Source organism: Geotrypetes seraphini, chromosome 8, assembly GCF_902459505.1.
Source record: "Geotrypetes seraphini chromosome 8, aGeoSer1.1, whole genome shotgun sequence".
In the NCBI taxonomy this organism is placed as follows: Eukaryota; Metazoa; Chordata; class Amphibia; order Gymnophiona; family Dermophiidae; genus Geotrypetes; species Geotrypetes seraphini.
Window position 1 is genome coordinate 48,583,975 of NC_047091.1, and position 22,274 is coordinate 48,606,248.

General features: G+C 46.1%; 1 protein-coding gene across 8 annotated transcripts in view; it reads right to left on the minus strand.

The window, feature by feature from the left end:
- CCDC9 (coiled-coil domain containing 9) overlaps positions 1 to 16,896 on the minus strand; it is a 105,766-nt gene extending 88,870 nt beyond the window's left edge. For 4 of the 8 annotated variants that reach the window (XR_004540323.1, XM_033954519.1, XM_033954514.1 and 1 more), the window contains exons 1-4: positions 16,396 to 16,879; positions 13,664 to 13,768; positions 13,215 to 13,358; positions 550 to 1,332 (exon numbers count right to left, since the gene is read on the minus strand). Coding sequence is in view for 7 of the 8 variants with exons in the window: in XM_033954519.1 (XP_033810410.1) it covers positions 550 to 1,332; positions 13,215 to 13,358; positions 13,664 to 13,768; positions 16,396 to 16,398 (1,035 nt within the window). In the remaining variant the exon portion in view is untranslated. Of the gene's footprint in view, positions 1 to 549; positions 1,333 to 13,214; positions 13,359 to 13,663; positions 13,769 to 16,395 lie in introns of all 8 variants that reach the window. The other 4 variants (XM_033954520.1, XM_033954517.1, XM_033954515.1 and 1 more) reach the window with 4 other exon arrangements.
- Positions 16,897 to 22,274: the final 5,378 nt, after the last annotated feature.

Consider the following 22,274-nt stretch of genomic DNA (forward strand, 5'->3'; position numbering starts at 1 on the left):
AGCGGCAGTGGCTGGCTGACAGAGGCAGAACTATGAAAAGGTTGCTTGTAGCCACCCCACCAGGGCCTTCCCTCTGCCATGTTGTCCATCTACAGAAACTGACGTGGCAGAGGGAAGGCCCTGATGGGGCTGGCCGCAAGCAGCCCATTCACAGTTCTGCCTCTGTTAGCCAACCATTGCTGCAGCCTTGGAAAGTCCACAGGTTTGTCAGCTCTCACGAGGGGGGGGGAAGAGGGATTTGACCGGTCAGAGATGGGGTCAGGGGCAGAACAAAAGGTCTGCATAAAATTCAGCACACCTTGTGCATAATTCTGCATGGATGGGGAATTCTGCACAAATTCTGAGCTACACAATTGAGCAGAATTCTTCCAGAAGTAAATAATGTATTGAAGAAAGCTTGGGATGTCAAGTCTGCACTGCAGCTATCCATGTGAGGGGAATGAAACTAAGGGACCTATGTATATAGCTTTTCACTGCTGCTGCCTGTTCTATTCCTCTTGTGGTAATGAATCTTTCTTCTGCTTTATTTTAAAGAAACTCACACAGTACCTTGGTTTTTCGATCTGGTCCACACAAAGTGACACCAGCATCACCTCCACCATCATCTGTTCTGGATCCTCTTTCCATTCGTCCTCCACGTCCTGATGTCGCTGATCCTCTTCCTCTCTCTGAATATGGTGCTGCCCCTCCTTCAAAGTCCACCAAGTCTCTTCCCCCATACCCTGGCATGGCTCTTCCACCTCCTCTACGATCTGGTCCACACAAAGTGGCACCAGCATCACCTCCACCATCATCTGTTCTGGGTCCTCTTTCCATTCGTCCTCCACGTCCTGGTGTCGCTGATCCTCTTCCTCTCTCTGAATATGGTGCTGCCCCTCCTTCATCGCCCACCAAATCTCTTCCCCCATACCCTGGCATGGCTCTTCCCCCTCCTCTACGATCTGGTCCACACAAAGTGACACCAGCATCACCTCCACCATCATCTGTTCTGGGTCCTCGTTCCATTTGTCCTCCACGTCCTGGTGTCGCTGATCCTCTTCCTCTCTCTGAATATGGTGCTGCCCCTCCTTCATCGCCCACCAAATCTCTTCCCCCATAGCCTGGCATGGCTCTTCCCCCTCCTCTACTCCTATGCCCTTTCCCTCCACGTCCCACACCATCTCTACTGCCTTCCCAGCTAGGCCTCTCTGTATTGGGTGATCGGTTGGAAGGAGATGGGCCATGTCGCACTGTGGTCCTCCCTGGATCCCTTGAAGGAGATGTCCGATTGGGTGGTCCTACAACATTTCTGGGGGTGGGGGAAGCTTTTCGGTCATTATTGACACGTTGTTCCTAATAAACAAGGAAAGAGAAGACACCATATATACAATTTAATAATACACTGCATTTTCAAACATGGATCAGCGAAGTCCAAGCGCAGTCACTGCCTGTCAGTAAAGAGAAGCAAGTGCAGTAGTTTCCTCACAGCTCTCTGATGTAATGCGGCAACAGCTCTGAAAAATCTTTGCCTAATTAGGTATGATCCCAGATCATTTCTGACAGAGAACCAAGATAATCTTAGATGTTTAAAAATTGCAATTTTAGGTGTTTAAGGCAATTTATTTTTGGGAGTGTACTAAAAATAGCATAATATTGAGCTGTGGCGATTAGCATTTTATTTTTTTTTTTTAACACCAGCTGTCATATCTAAAAAAATATTGGCTATTCGATGCCAGTATCCGAATAGGACAGTCATTACTGCTAACTGGATAGTACCAATACTATCAAGCCACTATCCAGAGAGTTACCAGTTAGCAGTGATATCCAGTCCAATGATCAGACAAGTCTTGGAGACCACTCTCACCACTCCCATGGACCATCCTGACACTATCAAGGTGATATGTAAGGATATGAAACTGTACTATTTGTACTGACAACCAATGCTACTGCATAGCAGACCAAAAATATTACCGTATTTTTCACTCCATAAGATGCACTTTTCCCCCAAAAAAAGTGGGTGGAAAAAAGGGTGCGTCTATGGAGCGAATACCAAAATCCCCCCCTCCCCCTAGCAGGACCACTGCCCGCCCTCGCTGCCGCTGCTGGTTGCTCACTGCCGAAAGCAGAAGAAGGGAAAGGTCAGGCGGGTGCAGCAATTGCATGCCGCCGACCCAGAAGCCTTACCCTTACCATTGGCTGGCCCGGACCGTCTTGCTGACATCAGAATTGCTGCACCAGCCTGGCCCTTCCGGGTGCCATGCTGCTGAGCCAGGAGTCGCCCTCCCCCCCCCCCGCTGCTGCTGCTTTGGTGACATGTCCTCACAGCAGCAGCAGTGGGAGGTAATTAAATCCAGCAGGCGAGCTGGCAGGCTTTACTGGGGGGGCAAAGAGGACTGAGGCTGGAAGGCAGTGAGGGGAACAGGAGGGAGGGAGAAAGGGACAATTGTTGGGCCTGAGGAAGGAAAGAAAGAAAGAAATAACCAGACAATAAAGGTAGGAAAAATAATTTTATTTTGAATTTAGTGATCAAAATGTGTCAGTTTTGAGAATTTATATCTGCTGTCTATATTTTGCACTATATTTGTCTATTTTTCTATAGTTGTGACTGAGGTGACATTGCATATTTTTAAAAGTTATCTTTCTTGACATCTGTGCCCTGTCCCTGCCTGCTCTGTACTAGCCTACCATTAGACCACCAGAGGGGAGACAGGGTACAGAGCCTGGCAGGGAGAATTTGGTTCAGAATGTTTTTTTCTTGTTTTCTTCCTCTAAATCTAAGGTGCATCTTATGGAGCGAAAAATACGGTAAATCCCTAGCTCTGCATTACATAAACTTTTTGGTGCTTTCAATTTTGAATTTCTTCCCATTTTTGAGCGACATTCTCCCTCTCCCTCATTTCCTTCTCATCGAATGCCCCAGAGGTCCCCTTTTCTCCCCCCTACATTATCTTCTTCTCAATCATACTTGGGTGTGATCATATAGCTTAAGGTGGCCAAACAGGTAGAAAAATCGATGGTAAAAGCTAGAAGGATGCTTGGATGCATAGGGATAGGGATGGCCAGTAGAGAAAAGGAGATAGTGATGCCCCTATATAATATACGATTATATGCTAAAGAGCAGGTTTGGGCCTACAAACTTGGCACTATTCAACCAGGAGGACTTAACAGTGAGATCGAGAGGCATGCTTTTTGTAGGCACTTCACTTTATAACTAGAGCATGTGTGCACAAGAAGCATTTTTGCAGCATGGGTTTCAGGCATTGAGCTGTTCACTTTTGTATTTTCTGTATTTTTCCAAATGACATCTCTGACACCTTTAAGGCTTTTATGGCTTTATGTGAGCCGGGAATGGTTTTTGAGCCTTTATGACATCATCATAATCTGTGTAGTTTTTTCAAGTTTTTGATGCTTTTACATTCTGATGTTGCTGTTATTTGAATGAGATTCACGGCATCCTTTTTGCCATTGAAAAGTGGTGGAGGAAGTTAGCCTTTTGGAAATATCCTCAAGTATTTTTGGCGAGTACCCTCTTGTCATCTTGAAGCTGGTACATTGGATCATTTACTTTTTTTCTGTCCTCTAATACTTAATTATTGGAAATCTATTTGGAATCAAATTAATAATTTACTTGAGAATCCAGTAGCGCTTTCATATGATACGATATTGTTTGGTACATCAATGAGGAAAAAGAGTCAAATTTTCTCTAAAAACAATAAATTACTACTTATGACGGGAGCTGCCATTCAACAAATTACAAAAAATTGGAAAATTATGATAGATTAAGTTATACTTTTTGGTGGAATTCATTGTGCCATATTTTTTAAATGGAGAAAATATTAGCTATTCAGCAAAAATGTTATAAAAAATTTATTGATGTTTGGGAGCCATTAACAAATTACTGTAAGGAATGATGATATTTAATAGTTATTTATTCCCCCTATACAGTGGTGCCTCGCATAACGGACGCCTCGCACAGCGAACGCTGCGCACAACGAACTTTTTGTCGTGCTCCCCACAACGAACTTCGTTTCACACAACGAAGTCGCCCGAGGGGCCCGGGGGGGGGGGGCGGAACTACTCTCGCCGAAGCCGGGAACAGCAGCACCCATGCAGAGAAGGAGAAGACGGCGTGTAGGGGACTCCAGTAAATGCAGAGCAGCAGCTGTGGCAATCAAAAAAAGAGGAGGTCTGCTGTTAAGGTGGACCAGGGTCCTGGAAAATTCGTGAAATCCTGCAATATTACCAGGATCTCAATACAAGTCCATGAGGATCCTGGAGATCCTGCAAATCCTGGTTTTACCCAGACCCGATTCTCTGGTCCTATCTTACGAGACCTGACCCATTTACAGCAAGTTAAGCCATGTTTAAGCTAACGAAAAAAAATCCAGAAAACATCAAAAGATTATTTCCTTTTTAACAAATAGTAATACTGTACCATGAAATACTGTTCCATCATCTCCCTCCACCTTACCCTGGATGCCGAGTTCTCCGGCCCTCTTTCTCGGCCAGCCGCACGCTTTCAGGGAGCAGCGCACGCGCGCATGCTCTGTTGCTCAATCTTCTCCTCTGACGCAACCGGAAACCGGAAGTTGCAGGAGAGTAGAACATTGACCAACTCCAGCAGCTGCGCGTGCACAGCTTTCTGGAAGCGTGCGGCTGGGTGAGGGAGAGGGCCGGCAGACTCCGCATACAAGGTGAGGTGGAGGGAGGGAAATGTAGGGCTGCAGAACGAATTATTGTGTTTTAAATGTATTCTTATGGGAAAACAGGGCTGCAGAACGAATTATTGTGTTTTAAATGTATTCTTATGGGAAAACGCGTTTCACACAACGAACGTTTCACATAACAAACTTGCTCCTGGAACGGATTAAGTTCGTTGTGTGAGGCACCACTGTATTTATTGAAGTATATGATGGGGGAGGGAGGGTTTTAATTTTAAATTATTTTAAATTATGTTATATTGGAGGGAGGGAGGGAAGAATTATATTGTGATTCAATATATGTGTGATTAAAAAGTGATAATAGAGTGTATATGATTGTATTATAATCACTTGTTGAAAGTTTAAAAATGAATACAAATTTTAAAAAATAAAAAAATTTTCAAATAAATTAAAACTTTTTACATTTATGTTTTCAGAGGCAATACCACCCTAGAAAAGGTTTTTTGAATGTACTAATCGGTTCCCTGACGCAGGATCAAAACGGGCCACGTCGGAACCTGTGATTCAAGATAAAACACAGTTACTTACTGTAACAAGTGTTATCCAGTGACAGCAGGCAGCTATTCTCACATAACATAGAAACATAGAAATAGACGGCAGATAAGGGCCACGGCCCATCAAGTCTGCCCACTCTAATGACCCTCCCTATTTATCTTTGCGGATAGATCCCACATGTCTATCCCATCTGGCCTTAAAATCTGGCACGCTGCTGGCCTCAATAACCTGGATTGGAAGACTATTCCAGCGATCAACTACCCTTTCAGTGAAGAAGAACTTCCTAGTGTCACCGTGCAGTTTCCCGCCCCTGATTTTCCACAGATGCCCCCTTGTTGTCGCGGGACCCTTGAAAAAGAAGATATCCTCTTCCACCTCGATGCGGCCCGTGAGATACTTGAATGTCTCGATCATATCTCCCCTCTCTCTACGTTCCTCGAGTGAGTAGAGCTGCAACTTCCCTAACCGCTCCTCGTATGGGAGCTCCTTGAGTCCCGAGACCATCCTGGTGGCCATTCTCTGGACCGATTCCAGTCTCAGCACATCCTTGCGGAAAGAGATACAAGCCGCCATCCAGTTGGAGATGGTACGCTTAGAGATAGGACGTCCCAACTTGTTCGGATCAAAGGAGATGAAAAGTTGAGGAGCAGTTCTGTGCAGTTTGGTGCGTTCCAGATAGAAAGCCAAAGCACACTTACAGTCCAGAGTATGAAGAGCTGATTCTCCAGGATGAGAATGAGGCTTTGAAAAAAACACTGGTAGAACAATGGATTGATTGAGATGAAATTCGAGACAACTTTAGGAAGGAATTTTGGATGAGTGCGAAGAACCACCTTGTCCTGATGGAACACTGTAAAAGGGGAATCCACAACCAATGCTTGAAGCTCACTAATCGAAGAGCAGACATGAGGCCAATGAGAAACACTACTTTCCAAGTGAGATACTTCAGATGAGCCTTGTCAATAGGTTCAAATGGAGGTTTCATAAGCTGAGAAAGAACAATATTGAGGTCCCAAACCACTGGAGGCGGTTTGAGAGGAGGATTGACATGGAAAAGTCCTTTCATGAATCTGGAAACCACAGGATGAGCTGAAAGAGGTTTCCCCTGAAGAGTCTGATGGAAAGCAGCAATTGCACTCAGATGGACTCGTATCGATGTAGACTTGAGGCCAGAATGAAAGGTGCAAAAGATAGTCCAAAACAGAAGATAAGGAGGAATGTTAAGGCTCCTGATGATGAGAAAAACACCAAGTAGAAAATCTAGTCCATTTTTGGTGATAGCATTGTCTAGTAGCAGGCTTCCGTGAAGCTTCCAAAACATCCCTCACAGCTTGCGAAAACTGGAGAGGAGTTACGCTGAGAGAAACCAAGCTGTCAGGTGGAGAGACTGCAAGTTGGGATGAAGCAGAGATCCCTGATTCTGTGTAAGCAGCGATGGAAACACTGGCAGAAGGAAGGGCTCCCTGCTGCTGAGTTGAAGTAGAAGGGAGTACCAAGGTTGCCTGGGCCACCGAGGAGTAATCAGAATCATGGTGGCATAGTCAGACTTCAGCTTGACTACAGTCTTTTGAATGAGAGGAAATGGAGGAAACGCATATAGAAAGAGATTCGTCCAGTCCAGAAGGAAAGCATATGCCTCGAGGCGGTGAGGAGTGAAGATCCTGGAGCAGAACTGAGGCAGCTTGAAGTTGTGGGGGGCTTCGAAGAGGACTATCTGAGGCATTCCCCACAGAGAGAAAATGGGATGAAGGGTCGTGGAATGGAGAGTCCATTCGTGAGGCTGTAGAAGACGACTCAAGTTGTCCGCCAAGGCATTGTCCGCCCCCTGAATGTAGACAGCTTTGAGGAAGGTGTTGTGGCGAATCGCCCAATCCCAAACTTTCAGAGCTTCCTGACATAGGGAGGCCGATCCCGTGCCTCCCTGCTTGTTGACATAATACATGGCGACCTGGTTGTCCGTGCGAATGAGGACCATACGGTCATGAAGCAGATGTTGAAAAGCATTGAGAGCACTGAAAATCGCCCTGAATTCCAGGAAATTGATGTGGCACTGGTGGTCCGTACTGGTCCAATAATCTTGAGTGCATAGACCATCCAGATGAGCCCCCCCCAAGCGTAAGTCGAAGAGTCGGTCGTGAGCACCCTCTGATGGGGGGGGGGGGGGCGTGTAGAACAGTAAGCCTATGGATAGATTGGAAGAGAGCATCCACCAGCGAAGAGACTGTGTCAGAGCAGGAGTGACCTGGATGTGTCGAGACAGAGGGTCGGAAACCTGCGTCCATTGAGATGCCAAAGTCCACTGAGGAATTCTGAGGTGAAGTCTGGCAACAGGAATCACGTGTATTGTAGAGGCCATGTGGCCCAGAAGAACCATCATGTGTCTTGCCGAGATGGACGGGCGAGAGGACACTGAATGACAAAGACGTGTAGGGAGGAACACTCTGAGCTGGATAGTATCCAGAACAGCTCCGATGAAAGGAAGAGTCTGGGAAGGTTGCAGATGCGATTTTGGAAAGTTGATCTCGAACCCCAGACTCTGCAAGAACCAAATAGAGCGCAGAGTCGCCAGGACGACTCCCTGAGACTTGGAATCCTTGATGAGCCAGTCGTCCAGGTAGGGAAACACTTGAAGACCATGGGTCCTGAGCGCTGCGGCCACCACAACCAGACACTTGGTGAAGACTCTGGGTGACGATGCCAGGCCGAAAGGGAGCACTCGGTATTGAAGATGAAGATGTCCCACCCGAAATATGAGGTATTGACGGGAGGCCGGATGAATGGGAATGCGAGTGTAGGCCTCCTTGAGATCCAGAGAGCATAACCAGTCTTTCTGCTCGAGGAGGGGATACAGAGATGCCAGGGTCAGCATGCAAAACTTTTCTTTGACCAGATATTTGTTGAGCACTCTGAGATCCAAAATAGGACGCAGATCGCCCGTCTTCTTTGGAACAAGGAAATACCAGGAGTAAAAACCCTTGTTCTGTTGAGCCAAAGGAACCGGCTCGACAGCCCGGAGCTGGAGTAAAGCCTGAGCTTCCTGAAGAAGAAGGGCGGTCTGGGTCAAGTTGGAAGGATACTCTCTTGGAAGATGTTCCGGAGGAACTTGATGGAACTGAAGAGAGTATCCCTCCCTAACAATGGAAAGGACCCAGAGGTCGGTGGTAGTAGTCGTCCATCGATGGTAAAAATGATGGAGACGACCTCCTATCGGGGGAAAAACAGGGAAGGGCAGAACGACGGACGTTATGCTCTCCATGAAACAGTCAAAAAGGCTGAGGAGCCTTGGGGACAGCAGAAGGCTGAGGCTTCTGTTGCTGCTTCTGTGGAAGCTTCCTCTTAACAGGCTGACAGATGGCAGGAGCCTGTTTGGGCGGGTATCGCCGCTGGTAGATCAAAGGCGGGCAGGATGGACGAGACGTAGCAGGCTTGGGCTTCGGACAAAGAATGGATTGGAAGGACTTCTCGTGGTCCGAAAGCCTCTTGGTCACCGCCTCAATGGATTCATCGAAGAGGTTGGTACCAACACACAGGACATTGACCAGCCTGTCCTGTAGATTGGGGTCCATGTCGATGGTCCTGAGCCACGCTAGGCGTCACATGGCCACCGAGCAAGCAGTAGCCCAAGCAGATAACTCAAAGGCATCGTAGGAGGACTGCATCATCTGTAACCGGAGCTGGGACAATGAAGCCAGAACCTCCTGGTACTCAAACTGTGCACGAGAATCCAAATAGGGCATGAACTTGTGAAGAACAGACAGGAAAAATTCAAAATAGGTTATGAAATGAAAGTTATAATTAAGAACTCTGGATGTCATCATTGAGTTCTGGTAAATGTGCCTGCCAAACCTGTCCATCGTCTTGCCCTCCCTGCCAGGTGGAACAGTGGCATAGACCTGGGAGGGGTGAGACCGCTTCAATGAAGACTCCACCAAGAGGGATTGATGGGAGAGTTGGGCACCATCAAACCCCTTATGGTGAACCGTGCGGTATCTGGCATCCAATTTACCCGGCACAGCGGAGATGGATTAGGGTGTCTCAAGACAGCGAACAAAGGTCTGATCCAGCAGCTTATGAAGAGGAAGCTTGAGGGATTCAGCAGGTGGTTGAGGGAGATGCATGGTCTCCAGATACTCCTTCAAAAATATGGACCCAGTTTCCAGCTGAATGTCCAAATCAGCAGCCATCTGTCGAAGAAAGAAGGAGAAAGACAGCTGGTCAGCCAACGCAGGGCCTCGAGGAGGACTCGAGGACGTCGAGGCCTCTTGATCCGGCATAGGAGAATGTGAAATAGCCGGTGAATACTGAAGGAAAGGCTGCTTCCGATGAGGCGAGGTATGCCTGGATGAATGTCTCGAAGAATGCCTTGATCGAAGGTGCGAGCTATGCCTGGAAGCAGGCCTCGAGATACGAGGTGAGTGTGTCTTCGCTGAGGCCCCCAGAGAGTGGATGGGGCTTGAAGCGGTGGATCGAAGCAGAGGTGATTGGCTGGAAGCACCTCGAGGCACTCGCAAAGGCTCGAGCCCTTGCATCGAGTGGATCGGCTCCAATGGAAGCACTCGCAAAGATTCTACTCCTTGCATCGAGTGAATCGGTTCCAGTGGAGGCATGGGAAAAGACTCTGCTCCTTGCGATGCATGCATCGATGCCAGACCAGACACTCACAGAGACTCTTCTACCTGTACAGAGTGTGTGTATCGCTGAGGCACTGGAGGTGGCTCGACCTCGCAGGAGGCCTCCGCGTGCCCAGGCTGGATTTGAGAGAGAAGCTTCGGCCCCATGGTGGTAAAGAGCTCAATGAATTGCTTCTCAAGTAAGGTCTGGAACGAAGCCAGCAAGGATGGATCCGCATCAGCAATGGGACCACCTGCACGGGCTTTGCGCTCCCTTGAGGCAGTGTGAGAGTGCTTGGGCTTAGAAGCCTTGGGCACTTTAAGCACCACCGGGGGAATGGGCTGCTGTGTTACCTGACCTGAGGAGACAGAGGAAGGTACCGCAGCCGGCGTCGAAGACAGAGCCGGCACAAACGAGGCAGGTTTGATGAGGCTCGGAGCAGAAGACGTGGAAGCATGGGGAGCCTCAGGTGAGCCAGATGGTGAAGCACCCTTCGATGACTAAAGCTCCATTGAAGACTCCCCAGTGAACAACTGCTCCCACAAGAAGCAACGACGCTTGAAAGCACGGGCTGTAAGTGTTGAACAAGGCCGGCACGATTTCAGAAGGTGTTGAGGCCCGAGACACCGAAGACAGCGTCGATGAGGGTCCATCAGCGAAATCGCACGCTGGCACTTGACACTTTTTAAAACCGGTAATAGGCCGGGACATAGGCGGAAAAGCTCCGCCGCAAGATCGAAGCAGCCATTTTTGTTTGCAGCTCAGCATGGGGCAGCTGCCCCGCTTTACTGCTAGACCACCAGACTTTAAAAAGTAAGTGAAGAGGTCTGGGATGCAGACGTGGGTCAGAATCAGCCCTAAAGTTATTTGCCATTTTTCCTTATTCACGGGTCAGCTTTGCACCTAACCCCTGCAAATATGGAAGGAGTGTACCTAAACAACATGTACAGTTAACAACGTTTAGGGTCCTTTTATTAAGGTGTGCTAATAGATTTAGGGCGTGCTAAATATCACACAGCCCACTGTATACCTATGGGTTGCATGGCACCTTGCTCTGCTCCCATTTTATGTGGACATTTCCTCTGTTCTTGTATAAATCAAGTATATGAGTGTTTATGCTAAGATATGTAAGCAAAGTGTGCTCTGTTGACTCAAATCCCCAGTAGACTTTGTTTCTCCCAGAGAGCCAGGCTATAACCAGAGAGTTTAAATCCGTCCTTCTTTAGCTTCTGGGAGAGAACAGTATCCATTTTGTATGATAGCATGGCTGCATGAAAATTTGGGTCTAGCACTGTCCTCTCACCAGGTTTCCTTCCTTTATTTACGCTAGCCTAATACAGCTTAGGCTCAATATCTAAGTCTGGAGGACAGTATTTCCCATAAGGTGTGTGAACATTAGTGCTGCCTGATTCAGGAAAAAAAATTGATTCGATTCAGCCTATTGAATTGGTTTTTCGATTCGATTTGATTTTCCTGCCCAATTGGTTGTTTTTTTTCAAACATCCTGGTGGGTTTATTTTATAGCTTCTACACCCCCTTTGCCCTCTCCCACCCACACTGGCGCTGTGGTGTAAACAAAATAAAGAAACAAAAAGGACTTGTCCTCTCTCTGTTAAATCCTAGGTCACGTTTGCGGTCTAACACCAGCTCTGGCAGGATACACTTTTCAAATCTGACATATTGTAATCACAAAACAGAAAATAAAATGATTTTCTACCTTTTGCTGTCTGGTTGTCTTCTGATAACTCGCTTCTTTCTTCTTTCTCCGTGCTAACCATCCATCTTCCATCTGTGTCCTCCCCTTCCATTTCCATTCCTTTCTGGTCTGGCATCTGTCACCCCCTCCCCCCATGCCCTGACATCTCTCCCTCCATGGTCTAGTATTGCCTTTCCTTTCCCTTCCTCCCATGGTCTTGGCATCTCTTTCCTCTCCTCTCCCTTCCTGGGCTTCCTTATCCCTCCTTCCCTCTCTCCCCAATTGGGTGCAGCAACAGCATTTCTCTTCCCCCTTCCCCTCTCACTCTCCTCTTCCACTGCTATCCCCCTTCCCCATCCACTCTCCTCCTCCACTGCTCTCCCCTCAGTCCTGCTGCAGCTTTCCCTCTTCCATTTTAAGTCCAGCAGCACTCTCCTCTATTCCCAATCCAGCAGCACCTCTCCCTCTCATCTCCCTCAGCTCCAATAGTACCTCTCCCTCCCCTCTACTTCCATTTCCCTCACCAACTAGCTGCAGCACCTCTCCTTTCTACCCCCAGGGCAAGCAGCACCTCTCCTCTCCGACTAGCAGGGCTCCTCTCCCTTCCCTTTCCCTCCCCTCTGACTAGAAGCAGTACCTTACCCACTCACCTCCCAAGTCTAGCAGAATCACTCCCTCCTCTCCTCGCCTCCTATCAGCCCCCCTCCCTCTTGTCTCCCAGGTCCATCAGCACCCCCCCCCTCCCGATTAACAGGCTCTCACTGGCTTGTGGATTCCCTGGCCTGACTCGGCACAGCTTGAAGTTGTGTTTGACTCTGGTAAAGAAAGTACAAAAGAAAAAAGACCAGGCGATTTTTCAAACCCTCCCCGTAACACTAGTCTGTATTAGCTGCTGCACCGCTCTCTCCTTCCGTAGCTTTAGCGAGTCAATTCCCTTCTGCAGCCTCAGAGCCTCTGCTAGGTCGTCCCACCTCCGAGGAAGAAGGAAGTTGTATCATCAGAGGCGGGACAGCCTAGCAGAGGCTCTGAGGCTGCAGAAAGGAATTGACTCGCTAAAGCTACGGAAGGAGAGAGCGGTGCAGCAGCTAATACAGACTGGTGTTACGGGGAGGGTTTGAAAAGTTGCCTGGTTTTTTTTCTTTTGTACTTTCTTTACCGGAGTCAAACACAACTTCAGGCTGTGCCGAGTCAGGCCGGGGAATCTACAAGCCGGTAAGAGGGTAAAAAAAAAAAGTTTTGAGTGGCAGGATTCGTGAGCGCGATGACAGCCGGGCACGGGGAGGTTGGGCCCCAAATCGGAGAGGCCGATTTTTTTAAAAATACACATCAATTCGAATCGATTCGAATCAGAAATCAGGCAGCACTAGTGGACATGCTCCCAGCTTTCCTTTAAATAGGATGTACTGGTCGAGTAAGAAAATTCTCTAACAGCCAGACTGCCTTGAAATTTTCAATGGGGTCTCTGCTTTTCAGTACAAAACCTGAGGTGGTTTTAGTGAAATCTATGGTAAAGACTGTTCAGTAAAGCCATTACCAGCACAATGAAAACCTGGGCCCAACATACACTTAAAAGCACACTAATTAATTTGTGCACACTAAATCTGTTAGCAGACCTTAGTACAAGGACCCCCTAAATTAAAAACAAATTCTACAAACCAATGAAAAAAAATTAATCAAGTCAATAACATTAAACTTTGAGGAAGAGCTCTTACCTCAGAGGAGCTAGTGTTATCAACAGTGATAGAAAGGTTGGCCCTCTCTTTCCATTTTTTGTCAGGTTCAGAGTATTTCACTTTCCGAGGTGTAGTCACCGCAATTCCCTCTTCCTCTGCTTTCTTCCGGTCTTCTTCAATCTCCTTCATAACAAAGAGCACAGGCTAAGTAGCTTGTCTTGCTAGGTAAAGGAAAAGGGTAAGCCTTTTTGTCCCACTTTAACTGTTTCATCGGTATGAAGCAATGTTTCTACTCTGCCCTAGGGAAGCACCCTGCCAAACTGGACCATATAAGTGTCAGCCAACATCCTCCCACTGCAAAAAAAAAAAAAACCCTTAGCTTAGTCAGAACAAAAGTGATGCTATATGGAGTGACTCTCAAATACTGGATAGGATGGACAGAATTTATCAGCACATCCTTTCCCCCCCTCACCTAAGCTGCCTCCTACCTGATATCGCTTCATCAAAGCCTGGTTTTTCTTCCGCAATGCTTCAATCCTCTTATCCAGCTCAGCATCTTTCTCCTCTTTGGACTTAAGGTCCACAGCAGATGACTTTAAAAGAAAAAATAAAAACTAAATAGTAGTTACCATTGAAACTTCCCCAGAGAAGATCACCCAATTATTTGCATCAATGGCGACTCATATGCCACCTCCCAGAGCAAGGGCTCAAACACAAGTTACTTATACCTCCACTGTACAGGAATCAAATATAACAGAAAATTACAAAAGAAAATAGAAAAAAAACAATTCTTTACAACTGAAGTGTATTACTGTATATCCCAGAGTCTGTCCGTGTATAAATAAATACATGTGATATGGTACATGCAATGGGTGGGGGAGTGGCGAGGGGATATGGATTGCCCCGGGCGCCATCACCTCTCCTTTCACCTCTTCAAAACTTTGCCGGCATGAGCAGCATCTCCCACCAGTTGCTTGCGCTGGCCTCATCTCTGCATATGACATCACTTCCTGGTCAAGGCCAATGCAAGCGGCAGGTAGAAGATGCTGCTCGCTGCCGACGAAGATTTCAAGGAGATAGGTGGAAGAAGGGGACACAAGGCAGGAAAGGAGTGTGAGGGGTGGGTACAACAGGTAGGCGCATGGAGGTGGGGGGGAGAGGGTGCAGCAATGCTGGATTCTATTGCCCCAGGCACCTCCTTATCTCGCTATGCCACTGCATAAACCTATTCTCAGATTTCATTTGGGATTCTTTGAGAATAGCAAAAAACAAGTATGGTTGTTTGGTGTTTTGTGCCAAAAGTACTATTTATTGTTGGACACCATGTGCAATGAAAACAAGTGTGGGTATATCTGTGTTCAGAACATAATTGCCATACTGGATCACACTAAAAATCCATGCAATCCAGTATCTTATTTCCAACAATGATCAGTCCAGGTCACAAGTACCTGGCAGAATCCCAAAAAGTAACAAGGTTCCATGCTACTTATCCCAAGGACAAGCAGTGGCTTTCTCCAAGTCTTTTACTCCAAAAATTTGTCCAAACATGTTTTAATCCCTACACTAAAAGGTCGGGTTGGGCTGATGGAGGATGCATGAAGTTAAAGCAAGAACTTGTATTGAATCAAGCCTGAAGGGAGAGAATTTTTCTGCCTCCCGGAGAGGGAGGGAGATTCTAAGCTCACATGATTTCTTAGCTATCCAGGCTAATTCTCTGATATCTATATATATAAAATCGGAGGTATGTATGTGTGTATGTATGTGTGTGTGTATGTGTGTGTGTATGTGCCGCGATCACGCAAAAACGGCTTGACCGATTTGAACTAAACTTGGTATGCTGATCCCTCACTACCTGGAATGATATGTTCTGGGGGTATCGCCGCCCACCTGCACACGTGGGCGGAGCTACAAACAGAAAATCAGATTTCACCCATTCATGTCAATGGAAAAAATGTAAAAAGCTGCCATTCTCACAGTAATTCAAAAACGGCTTGACCGATTTGAACGAAACTTGGTATGCAGATCCCTCACTACCTGGGGTGATATGTTATAGGGGTCTCGCGGCCCACCTGCACACGTGGGCGGAGCTACAAACAGAAATTCACATTTCACCCATTCATGTCAATGGAAAAAATGTAAAAACCTGCCATTCTCACTGTAATTCAAAACCGGCTTGACCGATTTGAACAAAACTTGGTATGCAGATCCCTCACTACCTGGGGTGATATGTTCTGGGGGTCTCGCTGCCCACCTGCACACGTGGGCGGAGCTACAAACAGAAAATCAGATTTCACCCATTCATGTCAATGGAAAAAATGTAAAAAGCTGCCATTCTCACTGTAATTCCAACTATAAAACACTTTCTATGACACTATAACCACTAGGGACATCGTTTCTATTCTACCACGGACACCATACATATAGAGTTTGTATGTTCTAACTGTGTTTGTAACTGTTTCCTTCATGCACCCCAGTTCATAATGTTATTACATTACATGAGTACTCACATATCCTGAACTAGGAACACAGGTTCCAATCTGAACCGGGAACAAACTACATGGAGTTTCTTTTCAACCTGAGTTTCCACATATTGAGTTGTTTAAATCAATACTGAAACTTTTGGATGCCACTTATTCCAACAGATCTTCCTTTTCAATTTAAGAGATTGCAAATTCCAGTGAGACTTGCATTCTCTATCACAATCAACAAATCACAGGGACAGACTATTACATACTGTGGAGTGGATTTAAGATCCCCCTGTTTTTCCCATGGACAACTCTATGTTGCTTGATCAAGGGTGGGTTCACCCAAGAATTTATATGTTCTTGCTCCTGGAGGTGAAACTAAAATTGTTGTTTATAATCAAGTTTTGTGTTAGTTGTATTGTATTCATTTTGTCAAATATTTCACATTATAATTTGATTATTGTACTTTTTATAAAGCTGTAAAAAAATAATTTCATTCACCACTATAAAGTATCTTTATTTCAATCCATTTACTGTGTTATTGCTATAATTAAATACCCGTGCAACGCCGGGTCATCAGCTAGTTTGTCATATAACAGTTCCACGAGATAGACCTTATACCCGTTTTTCATTCTGCCTGGGGGTGGGGGAGGTAGACGCCGAAACTAAAATACACGTTCCTAATATAACCTGCATGGTGCACACCTTAGAAAAAGATATTACAGCTTACAGTCCAGTTTAGAAAGCAATCTTACCATGACGCTTGATCCGATACGGCTCCGAAATTCTGGCCTGACCCCCCAAAAAAATATGCAGAAAAAGTGAGTAGATCAGCACATGTTACATCGATCACTTGGCAATGGTTTTTAAGGAACTTGTACCCCAAGCGAGAGGTCATGGAACGGGAATTTCCACCGCACGGATGTTATAATCAAAGAGCGGTATATAAATGCAAATAAATATAAGCATTAAGACCTCCCACAAAACCTGCGTTAATTGCAGGCATAAGATCTTGCACGTATTTCACTCCGACTGCTGCAATAGGCGAAGCAACGCAAAACCAATGTTCCAGAGGAAACGGGAACTGTTGAATTCGCACGTGGAGCCCCACCGCCGCAGAGCAACACCTCACGGTGTGGCATCAACTGAGGAAAGTTCGCGGTGCTTTGGGGAGAACGCAGGGAAAACCAACCCCTCCTCACCTGCAGCCCCGTAACTTCCTGCACCTCTCATCACTTCCGCTTTCTGCCCCTCCTCTTCCCCCAATGACTGGTGTTGCAGTGGCCATCTTTGACTTGGGCGCCCAATTAGAGAGAGGGGAGCCGCGCGTTGTAAGTTGAGAGAACAAGGCAGGCACTAGGACAGCGACAGGAGTCCGAGGGAAGTTCCTCTTGGCTGGAGTTGCAATTTTCCCTTCTGCAACAGAATGAGCCAATCAGCGGCAAGAGGTGTAAATGGGATTTAAAAAAAGGGCTGGAATTGTTTTGAGGTGAGAACGCTGTAAGAATGAGATCAGGTGAGTGAAAGGAGAGAGCCGCTAGTGGTGGGACGGCAAAATTACCGCCGGATCCGGAAGTGTTCGCTTTGGTGGTACACGCCCTTCAAATTCGAGGGATATGGAGGGCGGACACTGATTAACGTAGAACAAAATCTTTTCCAGAGAAAGGAAAATGGTAAAACCAGAGGACATAATTTGAGGTTGAGGGGTGGTAGATTCAGGGGCAATGTTAGGAAATTCTACTTTACGGAGAGGGTGGTGGATGCCTGGAATGCGCTCCCAAGAGAGGTGGTGAAGAGTAAAACTGTGACTGAGTTCAAAGAAGCGTGGGATGAACACAGAGGATTTAGAATCGGAAAATAATATTAAATATTGAACTAAGGCCAGTACTGGGCAGACTTGCACGGTCTGTGTCTGTATATGGCCGTTTGGTGGGGGATGGGCTGGGGAGGGCTTCAATGGCTGGGAGGGTGTAGATGGGCTGGAGTAAGTCTTAACAGAGATTTCGGCAGTTGGAACCCAAACACAGTACACGGTAAAGCTTTGGATTCTTGCCCAGAAATAGCTAAGAAGAAAAAAATTAAAAAATTTAAATTGAATCAAGTTGGGCAGACTGGATGGACCATTTGGGTCTTTATCTGCCGTCATCTACTATGTTACTATGTAAACTGGGACTGATTGGCAGATTGTACGCTGGTGGTTGCATATGCTCTGGGTGAAAAAGAAGGGCTTATGGAAGCAAAACCTAGCATTAGACACCTCCACACAGCTTTTAAAAATGGAAACTATTAAGACAACCAACAGGACTTGGGAAGAATAGCCCTCCCTTTCAGACTTCCTGTCCTGATTTGGCTCCCAAGATATATCCCTGGTGCCTCATAGAACCCCTGCCACCATGTCCTCCTGAGACCACAAAACATATCCTAGTGTCTAGTAGGACCCTCCCCCCCCCAGTTCCTTGAAGAAGAGGTATGGCTCTTGCCTCTGCACCACTGAAAATGGCAGCACCTGACCCCATGCAGTGGTATTGTAGTATGCTTTGGATTTATGCATCAGCCTGTAGGCTAGTTTAGTCAAGAATTAGCTAAGGATCCTGAAATTTTTCATGTAATAATCAGACCCATAAGTACTATTTTAGTGAATGAGGCACACAATAGTTTTGGGTTCATGTATTTATCAAGGGATAATTGAGAAGATGTTGCATGCTTTGAAGAGTGTATCTGATTGGATCTGCTTGCATCATGGATATTTGAATCATTTCTACCAAACTTTTCAGACTCCTGATGTAGGCTATTGAGCCAAAATACAGGCCCCTCCCTGTCAGTCACTTTTTGTTATAGAAGCTTCCGATGATCAAATCTTATTTCACATTCAGTGCATTTAGACTTTTGGTTCAAACCTTAATCTTAAGTACTCTAGACTACTGTAACCTGATATATTTAGCTACAAGTAAAAAAATAAATCAAAAGGATCAAATTTAGCCATCAGGTTGATATTCAACTTAAATTCGATCATATTTTGGAATACTACCGATGTTTACACTGGCTGCAGATAGAGGCCAGAGTACTGCTTAAGTTTGGCTATATGTGTTATAAGATAATAAATGGTCTGGTTCCGACATATCTTCTTGATCATTTTAAATTTGCATTCTGTACAAGGCTAGATTATTTGAATTTCCATCAGTAAAGGGTTGCCAATATAAAATATTTTTGATTTTAATTCAAGAGAGAGATATGCTTACCTAGGGAATTCAAAATGATGATCTTCCTGTTGAGGAAAAATTTACTAAGTGAATGTTTAAAGGTTATTATAGTAGTACTTGAATTTTAGTTGCTAATTGCACTGGAATAGAAGACTTAAGAACATAAGAATAGCCTTACTGGATCAGATCAATGGTCCATCTAGCCCAGTATCCCATCTTCACAGAGGCCAATCCAATTCACAAGTACCTGGCAAAAACCCAAATTGTAACAGCATTCCATGCTACCGATCCAGGGCAAGCAATGACTTCTCCCATGTCTGTCTCAACAGCCGACTAGAGAATGATACGGTGGCGGTTACCCGCAGCTAGCCGCGGGTAACCCGCCGGAACGGGGAAAGAAAAATAGCAGTCACTGCGGGGACGGGGACAAGGCCATTCACCGCCCCGTGGAGCGGTGAATGGTCTTGTCTCCGCAGTGAGGCATCAAGGATCGCGCGGTCCCCGCTGCCTCCGCCCGACGGTAGCGTTTAGTCAGCTCCCTCCCTCCATCTCACTTTATATTCCAAGTTTGCCGGCTTCCTTCTTCTCGAGCCGCACGCATTCAAAAAGCCTTCCACGCGTTGTCTGCGCAAGTCGATCAATCTTCTCTGACGCAACTGGAAACAGGAAGTTGCAGGAGTGGAGAAGTTCGATCGACTTGTGCAGTCGCGCGTGTGCGTCTTTTTGAATGCGTGCAGCTTGGGAAAAAGAAAGCTGACAAACTTTGAATATAAGGTGAGGTGGAGGGAGGGTGGGGGCTGCTGGACCGCACAATCGCGTGTGTTCCTGGCTCAAATTAGGAAGGAGGGAGTGAAAGGAAAAAAGTACTTCAGGTAATCTGACCTGGCTTATCAGTTGCTGATCATAAGGTGCTCAAGCACTGTACCCCATCATGCTGTTTATCCTTAAGGTCTACAATTGACACAGCCTAGAACAGGGGTGATAAATTTCCAGAAAAGTGCTCTGATTGCACTAACAACGGGGGGTACTCCGCTCCTCCTCTATGGCATTTACGAGCAGCCTATGCTAAGTGGGATGGTCAGCTGGCTCTTGGTCCTTGAACACTACTTCAGGGAACCTGCAATAGATAGATTATTGGCTTTCCTCTTCCCCATCACTGCAACTTGGGCCAAGGGGATGAAGAGGGAGAGAAAGAAACCCACAGCAGGAAAGAAAGGGGAAGACAGGCAGGTGAGCCAGATGCTGGAAGCGGGGGGGGGGGGGGGGGGGGAAGAAAGAGGGAAAGAAGCTAGATGGGGTTGAAAAGAAGAGACACACTGGTATGGAAGAGGAAGATAGGGGAGATCTGGACAGAGGAAGGTAACAGAAAGAGGGGAAATTATGTGCATGGGGCATAGGGACAGAGACATAAAGGCGACATGCCATGGGGATGGTATATGGACACGGGGGGGGGGCAATGTCAGATACATAGGGTAGATATTAGAAATGGGGAAAATAGGAACATAGAAACGAGATTGTTTGTGGGGATGGGACAGGGACCGAGCTCGCAGGCTCCAGCGGCTTGCACAAATTACATTGTAATTTAGATAGATAGATTGATTACATTGTAATTTAGGTAGATAGATAGGCTACGCAAGAGGAGCTGAAGGGTGGTAGAAAGGAACAGATGGAAAAGGAGGGAGGGAAGGGTGGTGGAGGAAAGGAATAGAACAGACATTGAAAGAGGGTAGAGCGGAACAGACCCTGAAGGGAAATGTGGAAGACAGAGTGGGGAGAAGATGCTGGAAGGGAAGAAGACAGATGCCAGACTATGGGAGAGCGGAGGGAAGAAGATGGGTGCTAGACAAATTGGGGGAGGGTGAAGGGAGAGGCACAGTAACATCAAATGGAAGATGCAGAGAAAAGACACACAGTGGATGGAAGGAATTGAATGAGAAGATGTGGAAAGCAGAAACCAGACAACATAGGTAGAAAAAAAAATTCTATTTATTTTTTGCTTTAGGATAAAGTAGTATATTAGTTGTGTTGATAAAAATTTATAAACAAAGCCCTGCCAGCTGAACATCTCTTTCTCTAGTTCAGCAGCAGGAATTTTGATTTATAAGAATGGAATAAGCTAAATATTAGAGTACTAAGGCTTATATGGATGCTGCGGGGGCGATGAATGGGATGGCAGTGACGGTGACGTGAAGGGAACGGCAGTGACGGGGCGGTGCAGAGGATGGTGGGCCAGGGACGGGGCGGTGCAGAGGATGGTGGGCCGGGGACGGGGCGGTGACGGGGACAGATTTTTCCCCATGTCATTCTCTACAGCCGACTATGGACTTTTCATCTAGGTAGGAACTTGTCCAAACCTTCTTTAAAACTAGCTATTATTAGTTATAGTATTTATATACCACTTATAGTCTAAGTGGTTTACATTCAGGTACTCAAGCATTTTCCCTATCTGTCCTGGTAGGCTCACAATCTATCTAATGTACCTGGAGCAATGGTGGAGATTAAGTGACTTGCCCAGAGTAACAAGGAAAAGCGTGGGTTTGAACCCACAACCTCAGGATGCTGAGGCTGTGACTCTAACCATTGCACTACACACTCCCACAACATTAACTGCTCTTACCACATTCTCTGGCAATGCATTCCAGAGCTTAACTATTTTCTGAGTGAAAAAATATTTCCTCCTATTGGTTTTAAAAGTATTACTCTTAACTTCATTGAGTGTCCTCTAGTCTTTGTAAATCTTGATGTAATAAAAAATTGATCCCTGTGTACCCGTTCTACACCACTCAGGATTTTGTAGACTTCAATCATATCTCCCCTCAGTTGTCTGTTTTCCAAGCTGAAGAGCCCTAACTTCTTTAGTCTTTTCTCATAAGAGGAGTTCCATCCCCTTTATCATATTGGTCACTCTTCTTTGAACCTTTTCTAGTGCTGCTAAATCTTTTTTTTTTTGAGTTAAGGAGACCAGAACTCGTGAGGTTGCACCACTGAGCGATACAGAGGCATTATAACAGTCTTAGTTTTGTTTACCATCCCTTTTCTAATAATTATTAACATCCTGTCTGCTTTTTTGGCCACTGCTGCACATTGGTTTCAGTGCATTGTCTACAATGACACCCAGATCTTTTTCTTGGGTGCTACCCCCCAAGCATCTGGTAGATATAATATATAAAATCATTAAAACAATGCATAATACAAAAACACAAAAGAAATGAGAACAATAATTATAAAAATGGAGAAACACAAAGTGAAATAGAGGAACAACAGACAAACGATAAGACAGTCAGAAATACCCACTGTAGAGACTAGTCAGAAACACCACTGTGATACAGTGCCTCATACAATGGTGGTTCTGACAAGTCTCGACAGTGGATATTTCCGACTGTCCTCTAGTTTGCCTGTTGTTTCTCTATTTCACGTTCCCTCTCTTTTACGAA